Genomic DNA, 25,880 nt, shown 5'->3' with positions numbered 1-25,880 from the left:
CAGAAAAAAATGGAAAATAAGAAAAATCAAGTGGAAAGTCCAGGACTAAATAGTATCTTAAGTGAAAACATGTATTGGATGGACTTAAGATCAGATTAGAGTTAGCCAAAGAAAAGGTCTGTGAGCTGAAAGTCAGCTTAATGGATATTTGGGGGGGGGGGGGGATCAATGGAAAAAATGAGCAGAGCCTCAGAGACTGTGAATAATATCAAGCCATCTAATGTGTAATAAATATATAATAGAATTCTGAAAGGAGGAGAGAGAAATGTGGCAGAAAAAGGTTTTGAAAAAATGATGGTTGAAAGTTTTCTGAATTTGGTGAAAAAATCAACCTAGAAGTTCAAGAAGGCCACAATCTTAGAAAAAATCAATTCGAAGGAAACCACACTTAAGCCCATAGTGGTCAGGCTGCTGAATATTAATGATGTAAAGAGGAACTTCAGCAGCACAGTGATGGGGAGGGAGGGGAGGAGAGGGGACGATAGGGGACAGGAAGAATGTCTGACCTCTCAGCAGTGGGAACTGCAAGCAGTGAATTAGCATCGCTAAGAAAAACAAGCCAAATACTAAAAAAGAAGCCTGTTATTCTAAAATTTTTGTTTTCCAGCAAAAATAAAGGTAAAGTAAGGACATTTCAGATTAATGAGAGTTGAAAATTTTACTGGGGAAGGAAAGCTTTTTAGAATTCTGCCAAGAGACTTCCCAAGAGCCACACCATTTGCTCTGAGGTGCCCACACTGTGTGGGCAGTATGGGCTCTATGGGCTGTACAGCAGGGGAGACCAGGAAAGCTAGGGCCTGGCACAAAACCTTTGCTACCCCCTTGTATTTCTTCAAGATGCATACTGGAGTTCAGACATCATGCTTGCCACTGGGCATTTTGACTTCAGTCTGCTGGAGAAACAGGCAGCTCCAACTGTTTGTTTGTTTTTACTATCTTCTAGGCAGTGTGTCATCTTTTTTCACAGAGCAAATGATTTTCTCTAGAAGCTCTGGTTAGGAAGCAATTAATTCAAATGGGATTGTTAGGGAGTGTTTTACAGAATAATAGTAACAGCAGCACTGTTCGTCCTTTATTGAGAGCCAGGTGCTGTTCTGAGTGCTGTCAAATCTCCTGTCTATCTTATATCTTAATTTTTAAATTGATTTTATTGAGGTGACACTGTTTAACAAAATTAACCAGGTTTCAGGTGCACAATTCTATAATACATCTATCTGTACATGGTTTTGTGTGTTCACCCACCCCAAGTCAAGTCTCCATCCATCAGTATCCTCATTTTTATAAATTCAGAAACAGGCTTATATAAGGAAATTGCCTGAGGGCATTTAGTTAGTAAAGGGCAAAGTCAGAGTGCAAATCTAGGACAGCCTGACTCTAAAGCCTGTGTGCCTAACCGAATACAGCAATGGCTCTGGACTGACTTGTACTCTCTTGATTAAAGCATATTACCTTTTCAGTACATTCTAAGTTAACTCACATCCGGTATTCTTGGAAGAGTTACATGTGTTTTGCTTATTCACGTCTGTTACAGTTTTAAAAGTATTCTATTAGGGAAGCCACTCATGAAAATGTAAATTGAAATAATTCAGGTCACCTGTTGACTCCTTGTTTGGCGTGCTTACCTTTAATTTACTCATGTAATCTTTAGAAGTCTAAGAGCAATTTAACTGGTAATTTTACAAGACAAAATGAGAACTGGCCACTGCCACTAATCACATACTTTGTGACCCTATAAGGTGCGAATTTTTCATGACTTTGGTTTCCTTTTTTTTGTTGTTTTATTTATCTTTGACAGAGACAAAGAAAAAAAGAGAGGGAAAGATAAGGACAGACGGACAGGAAGAGAGAGAGATGAGAAGCATCAATACTTCGTTGCTGTACTTTAGTTGTTCATTGATTGCTTTCTCATATGTGCCTTGACCAGGTGGTGGTGGGGCTGCAGCAGACCGAGTGACCCCTTGTCAAGCCAGCAACCTTGGGCTCAAGCTGGTGAGCCTTGCTCAAACTAGAGGAACCCGCGCTCAAGCCGGGGACCTTGGGGTTTCGAACCTGGGTCATCCATGTCCCAGTTTGATACTCTCCACTCTTCCACCACCTGGTCAGGCAGTTTCCTCTTGTTTGAAGAGGGTGGAGATGGATAAATGATCTGAACTTCCTTAAATATTAAAATTAAGCCATACATCCCCAGTTTATGGGGACATTCTGGTACTTGAATATTTAACTATCTGGACATACATACTTAATGAGCAAAGTAAGTTCACCTGAATTCAGAGAGCTTAGACTACTCTTTTAGTTGAACGCTGTGTAAGCAGCCATTAATTTGCATGCGGCATAAAAGATTTTTCATTTAAGTAGAATTTAAGAGTGGTTAATTCACAATGAAATTCTGACCTTTTGCCTGATGAACTAGGAACGATCTTTTGTGTGACTACCATGAAGGGGCAGAAGGGACTGAGCAGAATTTTCATGAAGAGCTGAATCTGAGGGTGGGTGGAGAAAGAAATGATGTATGTGGGGAAGGGAGGTCTTAGCATCATGCTTTGCTGTTTTATTCAGACAGAACTATTACAGCTCAATGCAAACAGAATGAATCCTGTAGCAGAAAATGGTATAGTTATAGGACCTTGAGGTCCTCTCTATTCAGCTGGCAAATGGGGAGAGAAGAACTAAGATAACGCAGTTAGAAGTGGTACATATCACTTAGCTCTCATCCCTTTAGCCAGAACTCAGCCACATGGTCACCCTGCAAGGGAGGCTGGGAATTGCATTCAACTGTGTGCTCAGGAAAAAGGATAGTACAGTGCTGGGAAAACAGCTATGTTAGGCTTGCTCTCTGGTTTACCGGCTACAAGCACTGCCTGATTAGTGCATGAGCACGTGGCCATGCTATGTATAGTCTATGTGAGGCTATGTGTGCTCGCCCTTGCATAGTAGATTGCAGATTGCAGATGGCAGCTTGCCTGCCTGCCTGCCACTGTGAGAGGTTGTTTTATTTATTTGCCCGAGAAGCGGTTTTTCCTGCCTGTTTGCTTGACTGCCCTTGCAAGATTCTATTAAATGGGAATGGTCCATTGCTTTCCAGCCCCACAGTTCCTCTACCGTCTGCCCACATCCAATGTGGACCTGCATGGTCTCGGCTACCAGCATTACAACAAGGTACATAGGTATGCGGAAAACTGAGTGAAAAAAAAACACACAAGACAATTATTAACTTTAGGAAAAACAAATAGTTGTACAAGGAGGAGAATAAAATAAAGATGATAATAACAGCTAACATTTATTGTCTACTTATTCTGTACCAGCTATTGTTCTAAGTCCTCACATGTTTCATATATTTGTAACTCATAACTTTTATTTTTATAGGTGAATGTTGATTTCACCAAACGTGTAGAGATCACTGTATTTATTGAATAAATGGGGTAGGGAATGAGGGTGGAGTGAAAGCCAAATGTCATCTTTTATAGTAGGAAAAATAATGTGGAAAATTATGGCTACATTTTATAATATCTAAAATTAAACAGTCAAGACATGGCAGGATATGAATGTCATTTGGAAGTAAAGAGTTGGTGTCAGTAGAAACAGCTGAAGAAAACACAGTGCTCAGGCTGACCAGTTCAGGTGTATGGTGAGACTGCCCCTCCTGCTGTTGCCCTTTCTAAACATGTCGATAAGTGTGCAAGTACCTGTTAGAGAAACGGTCATGAGAGAGAAAATGAAAAGGATGTGTAGTGTTCATTATGAATACCTTATTTTCACATAGAACGGAGGTGGTTTTGTAAAAATCACTAAGTAATGGAGCCTTACGTAGAGAGGTAGCTAAAAACAGATCTCTAAAACTGGTTTTTTTCCTACACTTTATCGGCCAAGTCGCTTATACTTGGGTTTACTTTCTTCACATTTTAATGAGAATGATAATCTTTTACAGTTACTTTAACTTCTATATTCTAGGTGTTAGACTAGTTTTTGTTTTTAAATGATGGCTTAATGTGAAAGTATAAGCTTCAAAGCTCGTTTTGGATGCAGGAAATGCCTTAATTCTTACCTAGTATCTTGGGTCATAGTCACTTAGCTACATGATTTTCTCAGTACCAGTTTATAGCAGTATTAAAAACATTTAAATCATTTTCATCTTAATTTTTTTAACCAATTACAATGTAACATAAGAAAAGTATATAAGTCACAGTGTACGTTCAGTTTAATGAACTTTCACAGTGTGCACATTCTGGTTGCCAACACCCAGTTCCTGGATCAAGAAACACAACATTACTAGGAACTCCTAGAATTGACATTAAAGTGAATTAGGGACTATCTCCTATTCCCAAAATTGGTCAGAGGGTACAGACTTTCAGTTATAAGATGGATAAATTCTGAAGATCTAATGTATAGTAGGGTGACTATAGTTTATAAATAGTTCTGGGTTATATACTTGAAATTTGCTAGGAGAGTAGCTCTTAAGTGTTTTCACCACGTACAGAAAGGTGATAGATGTGTGAATTAATTTGACTGTGGTAAATATTTTGCAGTATATACCTATATCAAGTCATCATGTTTTATACTTTAAATATATACAATTTTATTTGTCAATTTATCTGTCAAAAAAACTACAAAAAAAAAACCCCAAAAAACAAACCCAGTGGAACATTACTATTATCCCAGAAGCTCCTTCCAGAAGCCTCCTGCAAAGGATCAACCACTATCTTGACTTCTAGCCTTCTGGATTAGATTTTGAACTATATATACATATAAATGACATCTAGTAGTTTTGAAAAATGATACATGTAGGCACATACATACTCACATATTTTCTTTAAGTAAAAACATATAAATATGTATGCATAAACACCCATACACAGTTATACTTTTAGGTTTCATTTGGGGGGGAGGGTGGCTTGCCAGTTCTCTTTCTGGCTTTCCAAGATTATACATTTAAATTTGTTGAGATTTCCTATTGATAGATGTGGATTACATAAAAAGCATGTTCATTTATTATTTACTACTTCTAAGGACTGGTCATAAAAGCATTGTTATCTAATGGTAAAACTTCTAAGGACTGGTCATAAAAGCATAGTTATCTAATATGAAAGGGCTGGTCGTAAAAGTATAGTTATCTAATATTAACTTCTAGACTGGTAATAAAAGCATAGTTATCTAATATAAAAACTTTTATTCTAGGTCCAATGGCATTGCAGAGCACGGATGGTTGCAGGAGCCAATTTTTACATTGTTGGACGAGACCCCGCTGGCATGCCCCATCCCGAAACAGGGAAGGATCTGTATGAGCCAACCCATGGCGCCAAAGTGCTGACCATGGCCCCTGGCCTAATCACTCTGGAAATAGTTCCCTTTCGAGTTGCAGCTTACAACAAAAAGAAGAAGCGTATGGACTACTATGACTCTGAACAGTAAGTCTTACATTCTCTGCACGAATCTGTGAAATACCTTGTGTTCTGAGCTGCTCCCAGGGCTCTAATGCGTTGTCTCATCTTTATAACAACTTGGCTGATGACGAGCTTTGTCGTACCTATTTCAGGGAAAGACAAACTGAGCAAACTCATTTCTCGATATCCCAGAAGTTAGAAATAACAGTTGAAACTGGGTTCATGGTTCATGATTACAGGAATTTTGTTGTGAAGGACTTAAGGGCAGTATTGACATTTCTATGTCTGCCTTATCTACTTATCTTACAGAGCATACAGAAGTGGTCCAGGGACTTAGTGATGATTATTAATTTTTACTCTGCTAAGCCCACAGCATCTAGGTAGTGAGAAAGAGTTTCATATTCTTGCAATCACTGTGTGGCCCGCACCATCCTAATTATGTATATTTTACAGATACTAAGTTAATTATTCCCTACAACACTCTTATGAGGTAAGTGCTGAGATGATTCCCGTTATATAGATTAGCAATAAGCTGAGGCATACAAAGGTCAAATAATTATAAAAGCCAGTAAACGGCAGCCCAGCAATGGAACCCAAGCATGGTGGCCTCACAGCCAGTGCTCCTGACCACTGAGAGTGTAGCTTCTTTCTTCAAGGGTCGTAGGAGGAGCCACAAACCAACAGGCTTTTAGTATAAATTATGGGTAGTAGTGTTATGAATGGATTTATCTCCCTTTGATGAACTTGTATTAATTTCTATCTGTAGATGATATCAGAGATACTGCACTCGGTAATTTAGAGTGGCAGGGCGAGGCTTTAGAATCAGAGATCGTGGGTTCTGGCCCAGCCTTGCTGTGTGACTTGAGAGGCTGATGTGACCTCCGGCTTTGTATCTTCGTCTCCGTAATGGTGGCCATGGACAAGGTGATTCCCTCCTAGCTCGAAATCTGGAGTTCTTTCCATGGTCTGTAGCACCTAGTTATTTTTATGTCTTAGTGGCCACTTGTACCTAAGACTTGTTTTCTTGACTGATGCTTTTTTAGTATAATTACATCTGCTAATTGAGTACACCTGCTTTTTTAGTACAACTTACAATTCATGTTCAGCAAATAAAACTGATAATTATTTTTTTTTCTCAAGTTTTATCAGTGTCTCCGTTACTGCCAGGTGCTAATTGAAAATTGACCATAATAACCTTCACTCTGAGGGCTCTCATTCTCTCTCCCATGGTAGAGCACAACTGACTTGGTGTTCAGGATCTTGACTGAACCCTGACCCTGTCTTCATTTGATGCAGCCTGTTTTGTATTGGTGGGGGCAAGAAAGAAAAGGAAACCTTTTAAAAAATTAAAACATTTTCTTCCCTAAAAGGGATATAAATGTGTCGTTTAAATTCTTTGGAATAAATGATAAGCTGTCTGGATAAAGAAAGACTATTATCAGAGGAATTTGTTGGCTTCTCATTTAGTGGCATAAATAATTCTGGAGAAAATGCACAATTTTAGATGATAGGCTTTCCTGAGTGATGAACTGTACCTAAAATATAGGAGAATCTTGAGTCAGTGAGGAGAAAAGGCTTATTTACCTGGTGCGGGCAAGCAAAAACCAGCTATGTGTGCCCTATGGAATTCAAGACCAGAGCAGTTCTAGACTGTTCTTTTCTGAACATCTGAAGTATGGCGCAGATTCACTTCTGAAACACACAATGAGAGAATTTGCAATAAAGCAGAACATTTTTACCCTAGTACAAAATTTGGGTTTGCCAACACCTAGAAACAGTTCTGAATTGTGACATGATTTGCTTTGCTTTAGCCTAAAAATGTGTGTGAGTATATATATATATATGTATTATACACTTATACATACATGTGTGCGTGTGTGTGAGTAATCACACGTATGTATAAGTGTAGATACAGGGTAGGGCAAAAGTATGTTTACAGTTATTTGTATAGGAAATAATACAGTAATTAATAAATAATAATACAGGAATAAACTGTTTTGTGTCCTCACAACTGTAAACCTACTTTTGCCCCCATCTGTCTGTGCTTACATGTAAATATGCGCACACTGTGATTTCACTGTCAAAATGATATGCAGCTATCAAAGTGGTGTGCTGAGTTGTAAATAAACTATTCCTACCAGAGAGATGCCTTAGAAGCTTAAAAACGGAATTTTAAGAAAAATAAAAGCAATTATAGTAAACCTTGAATTATATTACCACAAAAGTTGAGGTTGACAGTGAAAATATAAATTAAATATGGAGAAAAGTAGATATCTTTTGAATATAATTCTTTCCTTTTGTGGTTGAAATTATGAAGGGTCACCAACAGAGATACTAACTTACAGTAGTCCCCCTTTAACTACAGTTTTGCTTGCTGGGGTTTCAGTTACCCCTCTGTCTACTCTGGTCTGAAAATATTAAATGTAACAGTTGACAAGTTTTGAAGAAATAAACAATTGGCAAGTTTTAAATTGCGGGTCATTCTGAGTAGTGTGATGAAGTCTCACACGATCTCATCTGTCATCCGTCCACCCAACTTGAATCATCCCCTTGCCCAGCGTACCTGTGCTGTGTTCCTTGTCTGTGGATCACTTATAGCCCTTTCAGTTATCAGATGGTCGAGGTATCACAATGCTTGTGTTCAAGCCAGCCTTATTTTACTTAATAAAGGCCCTCATGTGCAAAAGTAGTGATGCTGGTGATTCGTATATGCCAAAGAGAAGCTTTGAGTGAAAACATGAGTGCAGTACAATAATAGAATTTGAGAGATCACATTTTCACAACTTTTATTACAGTATATTGTTTTAGTTCTGTTTTTAGTTATTGTTGTTAGCCTTTTACTGTGCCTAATTTATAAATTAAACTTTATCACAGGTATGTATATATAGGGGAAAACATGGTATATATAGGGTTTGGTACTCTTGAGGTTCCAGGCATCCACTGGGGGGGGTCTTGGAATGTATACCCCTCATAAAAGGGGGGACTACTCAGCTTAGTCTGGGGAGAAGCCTACTTTGGAATTCTTTTGAAAGCTCCCCAGCATCACCTTTCTACAAGTTTATAACACATATAGTGTCAGAGATGGAATGCTGGGCCAGCCAACATTTTGCTTTGCACCCAGCATGCAATTTATTTGTTTAATTGTGTACAAGATGCTTTGAAAGTAATGATCAATCACTTACAGCGTGAGGAGAGAAAAAATTATTCCACTAGTGGCCAAATACTTAAAACCTAGGTGAGTTTCCATTATTATGAGTTAAGGAGACAAAACTAAACAATTGGAACTTTTCTTTACTATGTTCCTTCTGCCGAAACGTTTCATTACTGTGGCTTGTTTGCATGATCAGCTGATTTAATCACATGCAGGACTCTAGAACCATCTGTCTGTACTTAGTTGACTGATGTGCTGGAAGGCCCTTGATAACTTTCATGTTTTCTGTGTAGTATTGCTTTAAGTCTCTCTTTTAATCATTCAAAAGCTAAATAATTACATCAGTTCTCATAAGATTTTCCAATGATGAATTCTATATTAGTTGCATGAGTGGCTCATTTTCTTGGAATTTTTTTGAGTTAGCAAGTCTTAATAAATTGTAACTTGCGAAGCTTTAAAACTGCCTTAGTTTTTTAAATTTTTATATTGCGTTCAAATATAATTAAGTTGATGGGAATATGTTGGATAGTGATTAAAATTTTATGAAAAGGCAATAGTCTTTGATGTAGTGCGAAAACAATTATAATTATGCACATGTGAGGTTGTTGTAAGTTTGATTAATAGATGTTATTCCATGCCAACTTATATGTAATTAATGATTTTATAGCTTTTGATTTGACTAAATACCAGTGTAAGACAAGGCTTAAGGAGAAAAAACCAACTTCATAAAGATTTCAGGCAAGATATTATTGATAGGAATTATGATAACATCCATCTGTTTACAGTTAGGAAGTTAAGTGGATTCATATTAGCTTTAATAGTGACTCAGAAATTTAGTAATTTTAAGACTACAAGATTAAAGCCTATTTCAGATTTTATAAAGTTTAAGAGAGACTATTTTGTAATTTTTTATTTTATGCAGTGATTTTTTTTTTTTTTTTTGTATTTGGCTAGATGTAAGATTATGATTCACATGATTGAAATAGCAACTAACAGAAAGAGAGCACACGTGAGTGACAGTGCCGTGTGGAAATGGTAAATGAAGGTCAGGCGGATGCAAGTGTTTGCTGTTCAGTTATTTCACATTATCCACAGAGTAGTTCTTTCATGTTTTGATGCTGGAGTATACCTGAAATCATGTGCTAGTAGCACCATTTAAAAAAAATCTAATGTAGGTATTCTTCAAGGCCTTTTCATATATTCTTCCCTTCTTTTATATACTTTCCACAGGAGAGCTCATCTGTTCAAGCGGTTTCTGTACAGGACTCTTAAAGCTATATACACTTCATTGTTTCCAGGTTGGTAATTGTGTTAGCTTTCTAACCAATTGCCAGAAATTTAGCAGCTTTAGAACAATATTCATTTATTACCTCACAGTTCTTTAGGTAGGTCAGAAGTCAGAGGGGTGTGGGGGGCTATACTAGATTATGGCCAGGTTGGGCTCTTATCTGAAGGTTCTAGAGAGAATTCACTTTCAAGATGACTCTTATTTGCAGAATTCAGTTTCTTATGGTTTTAGAATTTAGGCCCTTGTCTTACTGACTGTTGGCTGAGGACTGTTATCTGCTCCTAGAAGCCACTTTGAAGTCTTTCCCCGTGAGCCCCTCCCTCTCAGCCTAGAACCTTCCTCGGGGCCAATCCTTCTCATGCTTCAAATCTCCCTGGCTTCCCCTCTGCTGTCAGCCAAGAAAATTCTCCACTTTTAAAGGGCTTGAATAATTAGGTTAAACCCACTCAGTTTCACTATTTTTAGTCAATACATTAGTAACTAACTGTGTCTGCACATTCCTTTTGCTATATATGATGACATATCACGGTAGTAATGCTATGGGGTGAAGGTCATGAACGCTATCTTAAAATTCTGCCGACCCCACTAATGGGCATTTCTGTGTAGACTTTTTGATATTACTTAAAATGCCTAGCAGCAACTTTACCTCTCCATCCATCTATCCTCAAATCCTTAATATCCTTGGTTACTTGCTCCTCCCGTTATGTAGAATCTTGGGAGTCTCTTATTCTTTCATCTCACTCTTCACACCCAAGTCTTGCCATGCTGACCACTGAAAAATTCTTCTTGTGTGAATTCTTCTCTTTCCCTTCCTTGCCATTATAGTCTTTTTGGTATACAAGGATTTTTGTTAGAGTACTAGGGAACTTGCTTCTCCATTAATTTATAAAATACTTTGTTTTCATTAATTTTGATGTTTCTTCTGAACACTTGTAGAAGTTTTGACTGTAATTGCATAACTTTACTGAGTCTCAGCCTGTGTTTGTAGATTTTGCACATATTTTACCAAGGAGAGTTACTGCATGACAGTTAATAGATAAGATTTAATTTATAATCTATCTGTCTTCTTTGTTTTACTATACCTTTGAATTTTAATTAGGGATGTACTTATGTATATCTTTGAGGATAAAATTATATACTATAATTTTATATAAGTCTTTTAAAGTCAACAGTTATATTGAAATTAGTACAAAACTTGCTGACTTTGCTGTGCTTTATTCATTTATTAACTATTTATTGAGAGTCTTTACTATGTGCATGCAGGTGTTAGTGTGGGCACAGTAGTTAGAAGTAGGCAGGTATTGTTGTTTTCCTCATGACACTTACGTTCTAGAGAAGAAGACAGATAAGAAACCACTAACAACACAGTGGTTTAAGGGTGGTCATGCTTTGCGGAAGACTTGCTCTGCTAGCTCTTGTCTGACCACCTCTGGGCTATCGGGTAGGTTTCTGGAGCAAATGACATTTGGGCTGAGCTCCAAAAAATTACTAGTAGGCATTTCCTTGATAAAGGAGGAGGTAATAGCATTCTGGAAGGTACTGAGGTGAGAAGACTCATGGAGTGTTTGGAGAGAAGGTTGGGGTGGGGTAGAACAGAGTGACAGGAGGATGATGACATAGACAGGGACCAGATAAAGTAGTTCTTTGAAAGGTAGGAACTAGAATAGATTTTTATTTAAAAACATTTTTTTTCCAATTAAGTTTACATTCAATATTATTTTGTATTAGTTTCAGGTGTACTAATCAGTTGTTAGATAATCACATACTTTACAAAGTGTTCTCCCTATATTTCCAGTGCTCACATGACACTGTACATAATTACTATAATATTGATTTTTTAAAAGGTAGTATTGTTACAGTGTGCATTAGATATTAGGAAGTTCAGGGTTTTGGTAAATAGGTTAGACTATACAGATTGAATCTCTTGAGAAATTAACTAAAAATGCTAGCTAAAAGAAAACGTTTCATAAAATTATTGTGGTGCTGATAAGATGATAAGCATCATCAAGTCTGGCCTTGGCTGGGTTGCTCAGTGGATAGAGTATTGGCCTGGAGTATGGATGTTCCGGGTTCCATCCCAGTCAGGGCACACACGAGAAGGACCATCAACTTCTCTCCCAGCTCCCTCTCTTCCTTCCATCCCCCTACCCATCCCGCAGCTGGTGGCTCTAGTGGTTTGAGCTTTGCCCCAGGCACTGAGAATAGCTTGGTTGGTTGGTCCTAGTGCATCTGCCTCAGGTACTAGAAATACCTCAATTGATTTGTGCATTAGCCCCAGGTGAGGGTTGCCTGGTGGATCAAGATTCAGCAGCATGTGGGAGTCTGTCTCACTATCTCCCCTCCTCTCACTTAAAAAAAGAGAAAAAAACTGTAAAGCCAAACTATTAAGTGAAAGCTAGATTTCAGGTAAGCTGAGCACCGAAGCTGCTTTTTGTCTGGGTGGACCTAACAGACCTGAGTGTTGACTTTCATGGCCCCGACTTAGGTGGGAGTCTGACAATCCTCTTGAGCTGGGACTTCTTCCCACCTAACTGTAAGGAGGAACCGGCAGTGAACCCAGCCTACTCTCCTACTCCAGGAGAACGTGAGCAGAATGCTGAGCTTTAAGCTCAAAAGCTCAAAACTCTGCTCCAGTGGACTAAACACATACGACCTGTGTGGTATCAAAACAAAACAGATAAAAAGTCCTCCTGCCCTACAGTGAATTTTAGGTGGTTCTTGACTAGGCGTGCCTGAAAGTATTTAGCAGAAGCAAACAGAAAATCCTTCTGGAGGGCTACTCTTTTTTCTTGGGCCTCAACTTATTCCAGTAAATAATTACCCAAGCTTGATGAAGAATTGCAGCCAAAAATGATAAAGTACAAGGAAATAGAGCACCAAAGCCAGAGAGGAGCTACAGTCAGCAGTAGCAGACCTGTGCAGACTTCATGTAGGAAATTACCAGACATATTTCTTTTAGCTTCCAGTGTTTATAAAAACAAAGATAAGTTTGAAATTACATGGCATATAAACATACAGAAATAACTTAGCAATATAGAAAAGAAAAAGATGGGAGGGGTGGTCAGTGTTAAGAAATTTCCAAGATCCTAGAATTTAAATTGAGAGGTTTATTCTCAAAAACTTGGGTTGTAAGCCAGGGAGACACAGCTTCCAGTACAATCTAGGACTGTAGTTCTGAAGAGGGAGAGGGTAGGACCAGGGTATTTAGGGGCAAAAGCCACAGGAAGCTAACCTTTAAGAGGATTGGTTGCTAACAGGTTGGTTAGAGTAACCAGGCTTTCCAATATTTGCTAATATAGGATCAGCATGTAGGGTCATGAGCTATGGTCAAGGGTTGGTATCATAAGGTCAGTAGAGGGTGTCACAAGACACTGGCCACTACCTGGGTTTCCCTTGGAGTTTGCAAAACAAATTTGTAGAATAAGTAATGGTTAAGCAGTCAATACAGGGAGTGCGGTTTGCCATGGAGTTCAAACTGCAAAGTTTTTCCAAGAGTCCACACTGCAAAGCTGTTCAGTCACACAGACAGAGCCAAAGACCAAATCGGGAAGAGGGTCCAGCTATTTGGTCACAACACTGTGCTGTGAAACTCGCAGTGTGAAGCGGTGTTAGTGTAGGAGGCGCTGATGGCAGCTTAGGTTTGCGTAGGTTTTGACAGTGGGATTGCTTCAAAACATCTTTAGGAGACACACCGATTAGGACTTAAGATATAATTGCTATATTAAATAAAGGCTGATTTATTTTCTTACTAAATATATAAATCTAATATCTTCCCTCATGTCCCCCTCACCCCTATATTTCAAATCAAACAACAAAACATTTTTAGTTCAGCGTTCTCTGGAATTCCAGAGGTAACAGGCAGGGGGTTTTAATGGAAAAAATTGGTAGGTATAAAAGTACAATGGAATTAGTATAGTGATTATGTTTCTAGCAACATCATTATTGTATGCAAGGTACATTTTAAGCTTTCTGTAACAACAAATATTTTGATTCTGAAAGGGTTCTGATGGCAAAATTCTGATTTTGCAATTTATAAAATTTCATGAACAAAAGATTTTCTACATTTTGCTCCCTTAATTGAGAGTCATTTATCAACGAGTAGACAATGATCACTTCCTTTGATCAGAGTGAAATAGATGAAATGGAAATGTACCTTATCTGTCTTTATCCTTTCCTAGACCCCTGTTTGCAAAACATTCTAGAAAGGCGAGAAGCTTATGTTTTCTAGAAATAAAGTAAAAGTAAACTTTTTTCTCTGATGGTTGACATTAGGAATGAATGATAGGACATCCTAAGGAGGTGTTGTGGTATTTCCAGTATAAAACCCAGCAATAGCCATGTGCTGCTTTTAATCAGTCATAATATGATATATGAGAGAAAGTGGGGGGGGGCATGCACTGAGTAAGGCTCCCAATTAGAACTCTAGCGAGCTGTCATAGAGTAGTACATGGAAGATTGATCGTTTTAATGCCAGAGAAGCCAGTGTAGCCTGGAACCAGAGGTCAGTGGTCTGCTCCTTATTTCTATCCCCAAACCCTGACCAGGTTTGACTGCTCTTGTGGGATGAATGGATACACCTATCAGCGCGAAAGGAAAAGTAGAAGAAGCAAATGAGACCGTTCTCAGGGAAATGTTTCCCTTAGCGCCCAGGGTGGAGTGGTCTGAGTCTCCCAGTCGAGCATACAAGGTGCTGTTAATACTCCAGCTGGTGGGAGGAAAACAGGTCTTTGTCCTGTGTGCTTGCCCTCTGAAAACCCTGTTCCTAGGAAGTTCCTTCTTTGTGAGTGAGTGGGATACCCTGATTTGACATATTCTTGGGTGAATAAAGGATGAATGGAATGAATTCTTCCAGTTTAACAGTAAAAAAAAGTTATAAAAATATTATGAAAGCATTTAAAAGGAGAAAAATAGCACACGTCATCATTTTTGTGTGCTTTGCTTTTTTTCCTATGCATTCATTTAACATAATTGAGCGTATAATATGGTAGAATTTTGTTCCTTGCTTTTTATTATTGACTTTTTATGAGCATCTTCCTATACTGTTAGAAGTTCTCTGTTCACATTTTAATGGCTCCTAATTGTCACTCGTGGCACTACACTGTGCTACAAGTCCTGATGGGGTGTGTACAACATGCGGATGAATGATGACACTTGTGAAGGTGCCCTTTGTGCTCCAGAATGAGACTGGCTGGAAAGGCTTTCAGTCATGTCCTTAGGTGTCACTGAGGGCGGGTGGCACCTGCCTCTCCCATCCAGTTCCACCCCTTCCCACCCCTTCCCACCCCTTTCCCTTATAAACACGGGTACCGTTTTTCTATAGCTGTACCTTCAAAGGTTGCACTGTTGAGACCTGGCTATGATCTCCCCTGACTATAGAGCAGTGCGGTATTTAGTCAATGATCTTACCTACTGCAGAGTCAGGAGGAAGTAGCTGTAAGTTGTATGTATCATGCATTGATTTTTACCCCCTTCTGTTATGCCAGTTAGCAGGCTTTTTCAACCTTGGCTCTGTTGACATTTGCATCCACAAGTGTCAGGTCCTGTCCTGTTTATTGTAGGATGTTGGCCCTGGGGAGGGGGAGATAAGGTAGCAAAATCACTTCTGTTGAGAATCAGTGTTGTAACAATACTGATATATTTGGATACCTTATTCTCTTAATTGTTTCATTATTATTGACAAATCAAAAATAAGCATTTCTCCCCCCCCCCCCAGACTTCTTTTTGCTTTCATATTTGGAGCTGATCAATACATTTGAGAGTACTAGAAATCCTGATTTCTCATGTGTCACAAAAGTAGAAAGCAAATAACAAAGAAATCTTGGTGACAAATATAAAGGAAATTGTTTAATATAGTTAGACGAATGTCCTTGTTACCTAAAATGCACTCAGTTTTTCTGATGAACTTGTAAATTAAACTATTTGAGCTACTACTTTTTTTTTTTTTTTTTTTTTTTTTTTTAGTATTAAGTGAGAGGCGGGGAGACAGAGGCAGAGAGACAGATTCCTGCATGTGCCCCCCACCGGGATCCACTCAGCAAGCCCCCTACAGGTTAACACTCTGCCCATCTGGGGCCACTGCTCTGTTGCTTGGCAACTGAGCTACTTCAGTGCCTGAAGGGAGGCCATGGAGCCATCCTCAGTGCCTGGGGCCATCTTGCTCATTTGAGTCATAGCTGTGGGAGAGAAGAGGAGGCAGGCAGGGAGAGGGATAAAGGAAGGGATGGAGAAGCAGATGGTCACTTTTCCTGTGTGCCCTGACTGGAAATCAAACCTAGGACTTCCACACACTGGGCCAATGCTCTACCACTGAGCCAACTGGCCAAGCCTGAGCTACCACTTTTTAAAGACCCTTTGAAAATGTATGATTTCTGTCTCTATAACCTGTCATAGTTGCAGGCCTTCTAGGGGAAGCAGCATCCATGGATGTCAGTTGCTGCTCACAGTAGTCCAGGGCAGTCCTGAGAGCTCAGCCATGCGCCTCATCCCAGACCGTTTTGTTTGGTGATGGGCATCTGGGAGCTTCTAGGATTAGTTTCCTGAAAATTGAGATCCATTCTTTACTAAGCAGAGGCTTCTATTAGAACAGATGAAAAATGATTCACCTTTTTTAGTTGAAAGCACAGAAACCCACAGTTTTGCCCATCAGGATATTTGTGGGTCCTTTTGAAACCTGCCCATTGGCACTCAGTTAAAAACCACTGTTCTTAAGCTCAGAGGTACAGAGAGCAGACTGGTGCTTACCAGAGGCAGGGGAATGGGTGAAGTTAGTGAAAAGGTACAGACTTCTAGTTGTAAAATAAGTCAGGGGGATGTAATGTACAGTGTGGTGATTACAGCTAATAATACTGTATTGCATATTGGAAAGGTGCTAAGCAAGTAGATCTTAAAAGTTCTCATCACAAGACAAAACTTTTGTTTTTGGGTAATCGTATGTGATGACAGGTGTTATAACTAGATGTATTGTGGTGACCATTTCCCAATCAATACAATTGTCAAATCATTATGTTGTACACCTGAAACTAATATACTATGTTAAACACACTTCAAACAAAAAGTAAGCAGACTAAAAACTCTGTTCTCTGTTTTCATAAAAACTGCCCGCTTTGCAGTGCTGATTAACTGGTCCCTACCGCCCACTAATGGGCATTCCAGCTTTCATGGGAGGGCCCAGGTTGACCAGCACTGCAAAAGTGGGCGGTTTTTATAAAAAGGTTGACTGCCCCAGAGTCATGACACTTTATGGTAAAGAAAGTTGAGTTGATGGCAAGGACTTCAGAAAACCCTGGCAATTCGATACTTGATTGAATATCTGATAGAAGCTATTCTCTAACTTTTATTTATAAGACTGGGTGCTGGGAGAAAAACATGATGAATTAAGGATTTGGGTTAGTTTCTAGTAATTAAATGTTTTGTGTATTTCAGATGGTTTTTGGTTTGAAAATAAAAGTCATTGAATTTGTCATGTATGATATCAACCAATGCTTTAAAAAAGTTCCTGGACAGAAAGCCATATATAGCTATTTATCTGGTTTTGAAAGGTGATTTTTTTTTAACCTCATTCCTAAGAGTTCTTTGGTTTTTGATGTACAGTGTATTATATATGTTTCTTTCAAATTGGGTGAAAAGTTAAATAGACCCCAAATAGTCCATTAGATTTACTTATAAGTTACCATCATTATTTGTGTGTATATATATAGATATAGATATATATTTATATGCATATATATATATTTTGACAGAGACATAGAGAGAGACAGAGAGGGATAGACAGACAGGAAGACAGGAAGGGAGAGAGATGAGAAGCATCGGTTCTTTGTTGTGGCATCTCAGTTATTCATTGATTGCTTTTTTTCATATGGGCCTTGACCAGGGGGCTACAGCAGAGTGAGTGACCCCTTGCTCAAGTCAGCGACCTTGGGGTCATGTCTGTGATTCCACGTTAAGCTTGTGTCCTTGGGGTCTTGAACCTGGATCTTTTGTGTCCCAGTCCAATGCTATATCCACTATTCCATCACCTGGTCAGGCTATTTGTAGTTATATTACAGAAGAAATTCTCCTTTGCTTCTCTGATTGTTTGTCATCTAGTTAGCAGTTTTATTTTAAAGCTGGCCTAGTTGAATATGAACCATCAGAAAATACACTTAAAGAGCTATCAGCTGATCCCAGCTCTTCTCAATGTGAACAGCTTCGGCTGATAACCACATATGTGGGCTGAAGGACAGCAAATGGTTGTAAAGATTTAAAATTTCCAGCAGGAGGCCAAGAGTTACTGTATGTTGGAGTTAATCAAGATGCTGGCCACATGGGGTTAGTGTGTTCCACATGGGACAAGATGCTGGTCTCACAGGGTCCCACATTTTCTGCTAGGTGGTTTGGTTATTTCCCTTCCTGCACATGACCCCCTTCCCTCCCCCCTTTTTGAGAGCAGGCATCGCTGTGGATTGTAAGATCTATGACTGAGTGGTTTTGAGAAGGAAAAGAACAAAACATACATGGATTTTTTTTTCAAGTGCCATAGGAGTTTGGTTACTAGTAAAATTAGATGGCCTAATTAGAATTGCTTTGTAGTCAAAGCCTAACATCCCTAACATCCTTTATTCAGTAGCCTTATCTGCTTCCAGCAGATTCCTGATTCCTCACAGGTCAAGTTCAGAGCTAATTTTAGATGATTCCTGGAATGTGTCCATTTTTCCTTGATTTAATTATTTCTGTAAAATGATCATTTAAATATATAATTGTAAACACTATGATTTGATTACAGGTAGTGACTCTTGTGTCAAGTCTTTGAACCTGACTTCTGATAAAAAGTAGGATGCTTATGTGAGAAATAGAAGTACAATTATGAGGTAGAGGAAAATAAACGTAATGCCAGTGGCTGAGACCAGGCAGTTTCCCATTGGATTTGGGCAGATGATGGAGGAAGTGTGGAGCCTGAACGCTGTGGGCCATTCTTCTTCAGTAGATTCTCGCGTTGGCGGACAAGCAAAAGGGCAGGGGAATACTGCTTCTCACAGCTGCAGGCTAACAGACAGCAAAATAGTTCCTCTCAATCTGCCCTGAAGGCACGTACCTGTAGCCTTATGGTTCCATGCTGCCTCCACCTCCCCTAAATCTGTCACTGTCTGTGTAATGCTGTTGATGGGCTGCCCCACACAGGGGTTCAAGGTAGCCACTAGTGACCCAAAAAGGGTTGACAAGGTGCTACAGAGAATAAGGTTCTTCATCCCGGCTGTAAATACGTCCTCATCTGGCCCATGGGACCTCAGGTTGAAAACAGCATTCTTCATACCTAATTCCTGGAGGACCTGCTACAGCTCAGTATACAACTGCCACCAACTCACTGCCCCTGGCAAGTCCCCAGCATTCGGCCAGACCATACAAATGGCAGCCCTCATCCACTGTAATAGGGAATGGTTTCCTGGGTTGTCATGGAAGTTCTGAAGACACTGCCTCAAGAAGGAGTGCATGGTAATGGCAGCCAATTTCTCCATCTTTGTTCCGGAGAACATGATGCCACCACCCTTATGTTCCACAACCACAGCAGCCGAGCTGCCAGGGACTTGGTAGGTTTCTGCCTGAATTTCTCCCCTAACTCCACCAGCTCTGTTTGGGTGTAGGGTGGGACCCAGAGTGCTCAGTACTTGCAGAGGGGGTTGTGCCTGTCCCTGAGACACTTCTGGGTGACCTGCCCGGCTCTGAGCCGGCTGACAGCTGCTTCAGCCCAAACCTCCTCTTCAGCGACTGCTTTGGCTCTTGTGGCCACTGGCAGTACAAATGTGTTTTTCGTAGTCAGGGTGGAGTGTGGAACCACCACCATGTGGAAGCACGAACTCCCAGTTTCATGTGATGAAGAAATGCCTGTGGCATGCAGGGCAGATGGAGTGTGAAATAGCGTCAGGAAAAGAGGGACCCAGGGACCTTGGTTTTAAAATGCAATTTCAGAAGGAATGCAAGCAAACCTCGGGATTTCAGACAGCTTGGCATTTCAGGGAAAGAAAGACTTTAATTGGTCTGGCTTTTTCCTTTAATCAAAAAGTCAAGTCAGAATCATCCAGCAGCTGCTCTGCTTGGTGTCTTTCTGATTGCCATCAGTAAAAGCACTTTATGCCTGTGACACAGGTTTTCTTTTTGAAATCAAAATTTAAAATTTGCATGGCCGGAAAGCTCCAGGATCATAATTTCCTCAGTGAAGCTTATTTAGGAAGCTGGTAAGTGAATGTCCTAAGGCACTGAAACATTCCATCAATGTTCTGTCCAATGATTCTGAGCTCAGTAACCAGGTTTACATGAGAATGGAGCAAGGATTTTGAGATCCTGTTGGAAGGCGATGTGGACCCCTCAGCTCCCTGGGCCTCCTGAGTTGAGGCTTGGCTTTGCTAGGTGTAACCTGTCTGGCCGGGGCAGAAGTTGACTGTGCTGATGGATCCTGTTATCAGTTCATTCTCACACAGCTTCTTGTTACCGTCTTAAGTCAACCATATGTCTATTGAAACATTCACCGCCTCGCCTTCTTCTGACTTCAGATCATCACTCTTTTTTCTTTTCTTCATTCTTGACCCTCCTCCCTGTCAAAGCTCCCTTCCCTGTGTTCTTTCTTGCAGACCTCCTCCTCCATCTTTCATTTCTCTCCTGTTTCCCCTCTCCTGGCTTTCATCCTCCTCCCTTTCTCATTCTTGCCATTTGCCATATTTCTCACTCCGTAAGACGCACCTGACCATAGGACACACGTAGGGTTTTAAGGAGGAAAATAAGAAAAAAATACTCTGAACCAAATGGCGTGTTAAAATAATTAATAAAATACCGTATTTTTCACTCCATAAAATGCATGGGCATTTTCCCCTCCACTTTTGGGTGGAAAAAATATTTATGGAGTGAAAAATACAGTATTTTCTTCTGCCTACACTTACTAAGACCTCCCTTTTCCTGAAAAAAAAAATCACATTTTTCTCCACTGTGTGTGTCTGTCACTTTACCACTTCCTCTGTTTTCTTCATCATCCACTAAACCTCTTAGATTAAAGAAAATTTAAATTCTGGTTTGTAAATCTAGTGTTGGGTTTTATCCCCCTTCTTCATGGTCATCTTCCTTAGCCCTAATTCTTTAATTCTTAAAGAATTTTAATTTCTCTTCCTCCACGACTTTCATATAATCACCTTGGTTTTCTTCCTATCCTTGGACAAAGAACGTTCTCTTTTGCTGAGCTTATCTGTTTCCTCACACTCAGTTCTCACTTTAGTGTTATAAATTTATTATTTATGTTATTTACTAACCCCAGACTTTTCTGAACTTTTTGAATCTCTCATAGTTTTGTTTCTTTGCTAGGCCTGTCTCACATGTAGTCAGTTTCTTTTTCTCACTACAAGTTGTAGTTGTTTATGTCATCATTCATGCAGGAGAAAGGATCACTGACTTCCTGAATCAGCTGGGGGAACTAGCTCATCTTCACAGGCCAGTATAGTAAGGTAGCTCTGACTTCTCTTGCATAGTGAACAGATGGTAGATATGGGAGATACCCTCTAGATTTAAACTGTTCGAATCCAGCCTGCTTTGAATCATTATCTGTTATCCTTTCTTTTTCATCAATCATATTTGAAAATTTGCTTAGACACTTGAAAGATGTTTTACCTAAGAAGATGAGAGCTGTTAAAATACTGAGTTGAGGTATGTTCCCTGTATTCTCACTTTGCTAAAAGTTTTGATCATAAATGGGTGCTGGATTTTATAAAATGCTTTTTCTGCATTTGTTGATAAAATAATGTAATTTTTATTCTTCCTTTTGTCTATGTGATGAATCACATTTATTGATTTGCGAATGTTGTACCAGACTTGCCTCCTGGGAATAAATCCCACTTGATCATGATGTATGATTTTTTTAATGTGTTGCTGGATTCAGTTTGCTGCTAATAAGGGCAAGTGAAATAAAGGACAAGATAAACAGATGGGACTATATCAGACTAAAAGGCTTTTGCACAGCAAAAGACACCATTAACAAAATAAAAGGACAACCCACACAATGGAGAACACATTCACCAATACATCTGATAAGGGGTTAATAACCAAAATTTATAAAGAACGTCTAAAACACAACACCAGGAAGGTAAACAATCCAATTAAAAAATGGGCAAAAGAACTGAATAGACACTTCTCCAAAGAGGACATACAGATGGCCAATAGGCATATGAAAAAATGTTCAATGTCACTAATCATCAGAAAAATGCAAATTAAAACCACAATGAGATACCACCTCATGGTGCTCATTAACAAATCAACAGACAATAAGTGCTGGCAAGGATGTGGAGAAAAGGGAACCCTCCTGCACTGCTGGTGGGAATGCAGACTGGTGCAGCCACTGTGGAGAACAATATGGCGTTTTCTCAAAAAATTAAAAATGGAACTGCCTTTTGACCCAGCTATCCCACTTTTAGGAACATATCCTAAGAATATCAAATCACTGATTCAAAAGAAGATATGCACCCCCATGTTTATTGCAGTGTTGTTTATAATAGCCAAGATCTGGAAACAGCCCAAGTGTCTGTCAGTGGATGAGTGGATTAAAAAGCTGTGGCACATATATACAGAGGAATACTACACAGCCATGAAAAAGGAAATCCTTCCTTTTGCAATGGCATGGATGGACCTGGAGATTATTATGCTAAGTGAAATAAGCCAGGCAGAGGAAAAGAAATATCATATGATCTCACTTATATGTGAAATCTAATGAACAAAGTGAACTGAGGAACAGAATAGAGGCAGAAGCCAGGTCACAGGGAGCAGAGGGACAGCTGTCAGAGAAAAGGGGGATGAGGGGATGGGAACAGAGAATGTGAAGGGATTAGTGAAATTGTATATAAAAACACATAGATACAGATAACAGGACAGCAAATCCCAGAGGGAAAGGGGGAGGGAGTTAGGGGGAGGGGAATAAAGGTGGTGTAATGGGGGACATGGGAGTTTGGGGTGAGGGTGTTATATTGAATGAGACACTTGAATCCATGTTAACAGAATAAATTAAAATTAATTAAAAAAAATTTTAAATGAAAAAAGACACACAAAATCTAAGCTATAAAAAAAGAAATCCTGAGTTGAATGTACAGATATATCTTCTTGATTTCCTGGTAGTACAGATAAGGGGAAGAGCAAACAGGGTGAGTGGAAGAAGATGTCACATATCTGAATTAAAGAAGTCATGCCTTCTGCTTGATAATCATCAACATTATTAACATGGATATTCTAGTGACTGGTTAAATGAGTCAGAGGACTTGACATTCATATCCTATATGTATAGCATTCCAGAATAAAACTGAGATATTTTTCAAAGGGGGCTGGGACATTCTGTAAAGTCTGGGTACATCACTGGGAAGTTGGAAAGGCCAGAATTATGAGCAGCAAATCTAAGAGGCAGAGCTAGATCCAGTACCAGGAGTTAAGGTAGGACTGACAACAGTGTCAGGTATGGGGGCTGGCCAGGTGTAGCACCCAGGTCCAAGGTTCAGAAGCCCAGTGAACAGGCAGGTTATTGAACACACAGGCAATTAAAATCAGAAAAGCCAGAGGGACAGAAGCTGGCATGCACTCTGGGTCGTGAGGAACTCACAGTACTTATTTTCTTGGTCTGGAGCCCAGACTTCCTGAGTGGACAGCCCAAGAGCTCACAGACAGACTCAGTGAGCCAGGTTAGGAAAAGGGTGTGCGGGTCCCCTGGCTAGTGAGGTGTGTGAGGTCGGAAAGAAGGCAGTCTGAAGATGCTTACTGGAGAGATCACGAAGGACATGCAGAAATATCTAGTGCGAATAATCCAGACTTAAAAAAAAGGGAGTGTACAAGGACCGCTAATGTCTGTCATTTAAGTGGGAGTGAATAGCTGTCACCATGCCTGTGGGGCCAGAAAAGTAAGCATAATGCTACAGTAGCATCTTGTTTATCTGCTCTCATTGGGGTGATGTTCCCAAATGATTGATTGAGGTTTCAGGTTAATTAAAGGTTATGCTACATAAACTTATATATATTAATATACAATGCTTACATTATATAAAATTATATTCAAATTGCTTTGGATAGAGATTTTTAAAATAAGCTTTTACTATTACCCCTTTTTTTTTTGTATTTTTCTGAAGCTGGAAATGGGGAGGCAGTCAGACAGACTCCTGCATGCACCCGACCGGGATCCACCCGGCATGCCCGCCAGGGGGTGATGCTCTGCCCATCTGGGGCGTCACTCTGTTGCAGCCAGAGCCACTCTAGGGCCTGAGGCAGAAGCCATGGAGCCATCCCCAGTACCCGGGCCATCTTTGCTCCAATGGAGCCTTGGCTGCGGGAGGGGAAGAGAGAGACAGAGAGGAAGGAGGGGGGGGGGTGGAGAAGCAGATGGGCGCTTCTCCTGTGTGCCTTGGCCGGGAATCGAACCCGGGACTTCCGCCCGCCAGGCCGACACTCTACCACTGAGCCAAACAGCCAGGGCCTATTACCCATTTTTTTAAATAAGTTTTTCTACTGTGTATAGAAGAAACAAATGCTTTTTAATATTGTTCTATAAGGTTTTTTTAATGTGAAATAATTTTTTTCTCTTTCAGCCATGAAGACTTTGAATTTATTTCAGGAACACGAATGCGCAAACTTGCTCGAGATGGCCAGAAACCTCCTGAAGGTTTCATGGCTCCCAAGGCCTGGACTGTGCTGCTGGAGTACTATAAATCCTTGGAGAAGGCTTAATCTGCTCAACAGCCCGTCTGCCTTTACACTTCACCGAGTAACCAGAGGGGACCACGTAGTTACTATTGGCATTTCTTTGTGTGTTGGTGTCTGTATGGACACACTTCCTGAAACAGACCATTTTCCTTAACTAGCATCAGCTTTGGTCTGCCTTAGGAGTTCTGTTTTGAATAGTGTAACCCACTACTGGTTTTAATATATCTTTTCCACTTCTTAAGAGTTAATATTCCTATAATACAATTTTAAAATCTTGTCTTTTTATATTATATTTATGCTTCTGTCTCATGATTTCTTTTTAAGCTGTATACTAGTTATAATCAGTAGTATACACATTAAATCTCATTTTTCATCCCCTGTGGGAAAAAAATATCCACTAAACAATAAACTTGGCTGACCGTGTTTGGGGAATTTTACAAGACATCTGTAGCAATTAGATTTTTTCCTACACTGAAAATATAAACTTCTTTCTTCCTTCCTTCCAATCAGCTATTGATTTGTTATCTGTTATAATCTAAAATATTCCTATGATCTGTGTAAGCCCTGAATGAACTTTCTTTATTCAATAAAATTAAACCTTTCGACTTCTTATTTATATGATACTTGTATTGTTTTGTTTATACATACTCTTTCTTTTTGTGAAGTTTCTAATGGAGGAGGGAAAATACAGGTATCTTTTATTACTGGAATCTAATAATTAGTTTCTAACACTGTGTTTCATAATTAATTTTTAAGTGGGAAAATAAGAATGCATTCTTAGCCTCTTCAAATATTGAACCCATTTCCCCAAATATCTCTCTAATATTCCTAAACAACTAAGACAGTGATTACAGTAATAAAGAATGATGGAGGTAGGGGGTTGTCAATTAGTCTATTTTTAGGGGAGGGGTAGGCAACATACCAAATTTGCTCTTGTAGATACCCATTGAATATTTAAGTGAAGATGCTTATTTAGGAGCTGGATATACAATTTTGGTTGAGATGCCATTGTTTTGCATTTGCAATCATATTTTCTCTGATGAAATAATCTTGTATGATTTGGTCTTAAAAATTTAGCATTGTAAAGAAATGGCAGGTTATACATGGATATAGTTTATTGTCATTAAGGCAGAAGGGAATAAGATGCTACTTGGAAAAGAAATAGAAGGAAAAAAGGTAAAATTAATGATAGAGGGAACCAATTAGTAAGAAAGTTGATAAATAGAAAAGAAGTGAAGACTATGAGTGGGTATTCTCTGGTGGATAGATATATTCACTTTGGTACTGAACAAAGTATATTAGTGGGTGATTTAGAGGCTATATGGACAGATATGTTGATGGGAAAAATTAGAGGTGATCATCGATACTACTTTCTTGC

The 25,880-nt window shown here is 39.4% G+C and overlaps 1 protein-coding gene across 2 annotated transcripts in view; it reads left to right on the top strand.

Moving 5' to 3' along the window:
- Positions 1 to 25,114, top strand: part of PAPSS1 (3'-phosphoadenosine 5'-phosphosulfate synthase 1) — a 128,741-nt gene extending 103,627 nt beyond the window's left edge. For both annotated transcript variants that reach the window (XM_066385519.1, XM_066385518.1), the window contains 2 exons: positions 5,173 to 5,402; positions 24,388 to 25,114. In XM_066385519.1, the coding sequence (XP_066241616.1) occupies positions 5,173 to 5,402; positions 24,388 to 24,526 (369 nt within the window). In that variant the 3' untranslated portion in view covers positions 24,527 to 25,114. The remainder of the gene's footprint in view (positions 1 to 5,172; positions 5,403 to 24,387) is intronic.
- Positions 25,115 to 25,880: the final 766 nt, after the last annotated feature.

This window comes from Saccopteryx leptura, chromosome 5, assembly GCF_036850995.1.
Source record: "Saccopteryx leptura isolate mSacLep1 chromosome 5, mSacLep1_pri_phased_curated, whole genome shotgun sequence".
NCBI classification, from domain to species: Eukaryota; Metazoa; Chordata; class Mammalia; order Chiroptera; family Emballonuridae; genus Saccopteryx; species Saccopteryx leptura.
Note: the sequence above shows the minus strand (reverse complement) of the source record. Positions and strands in the feature narration are given on the sequence as shown.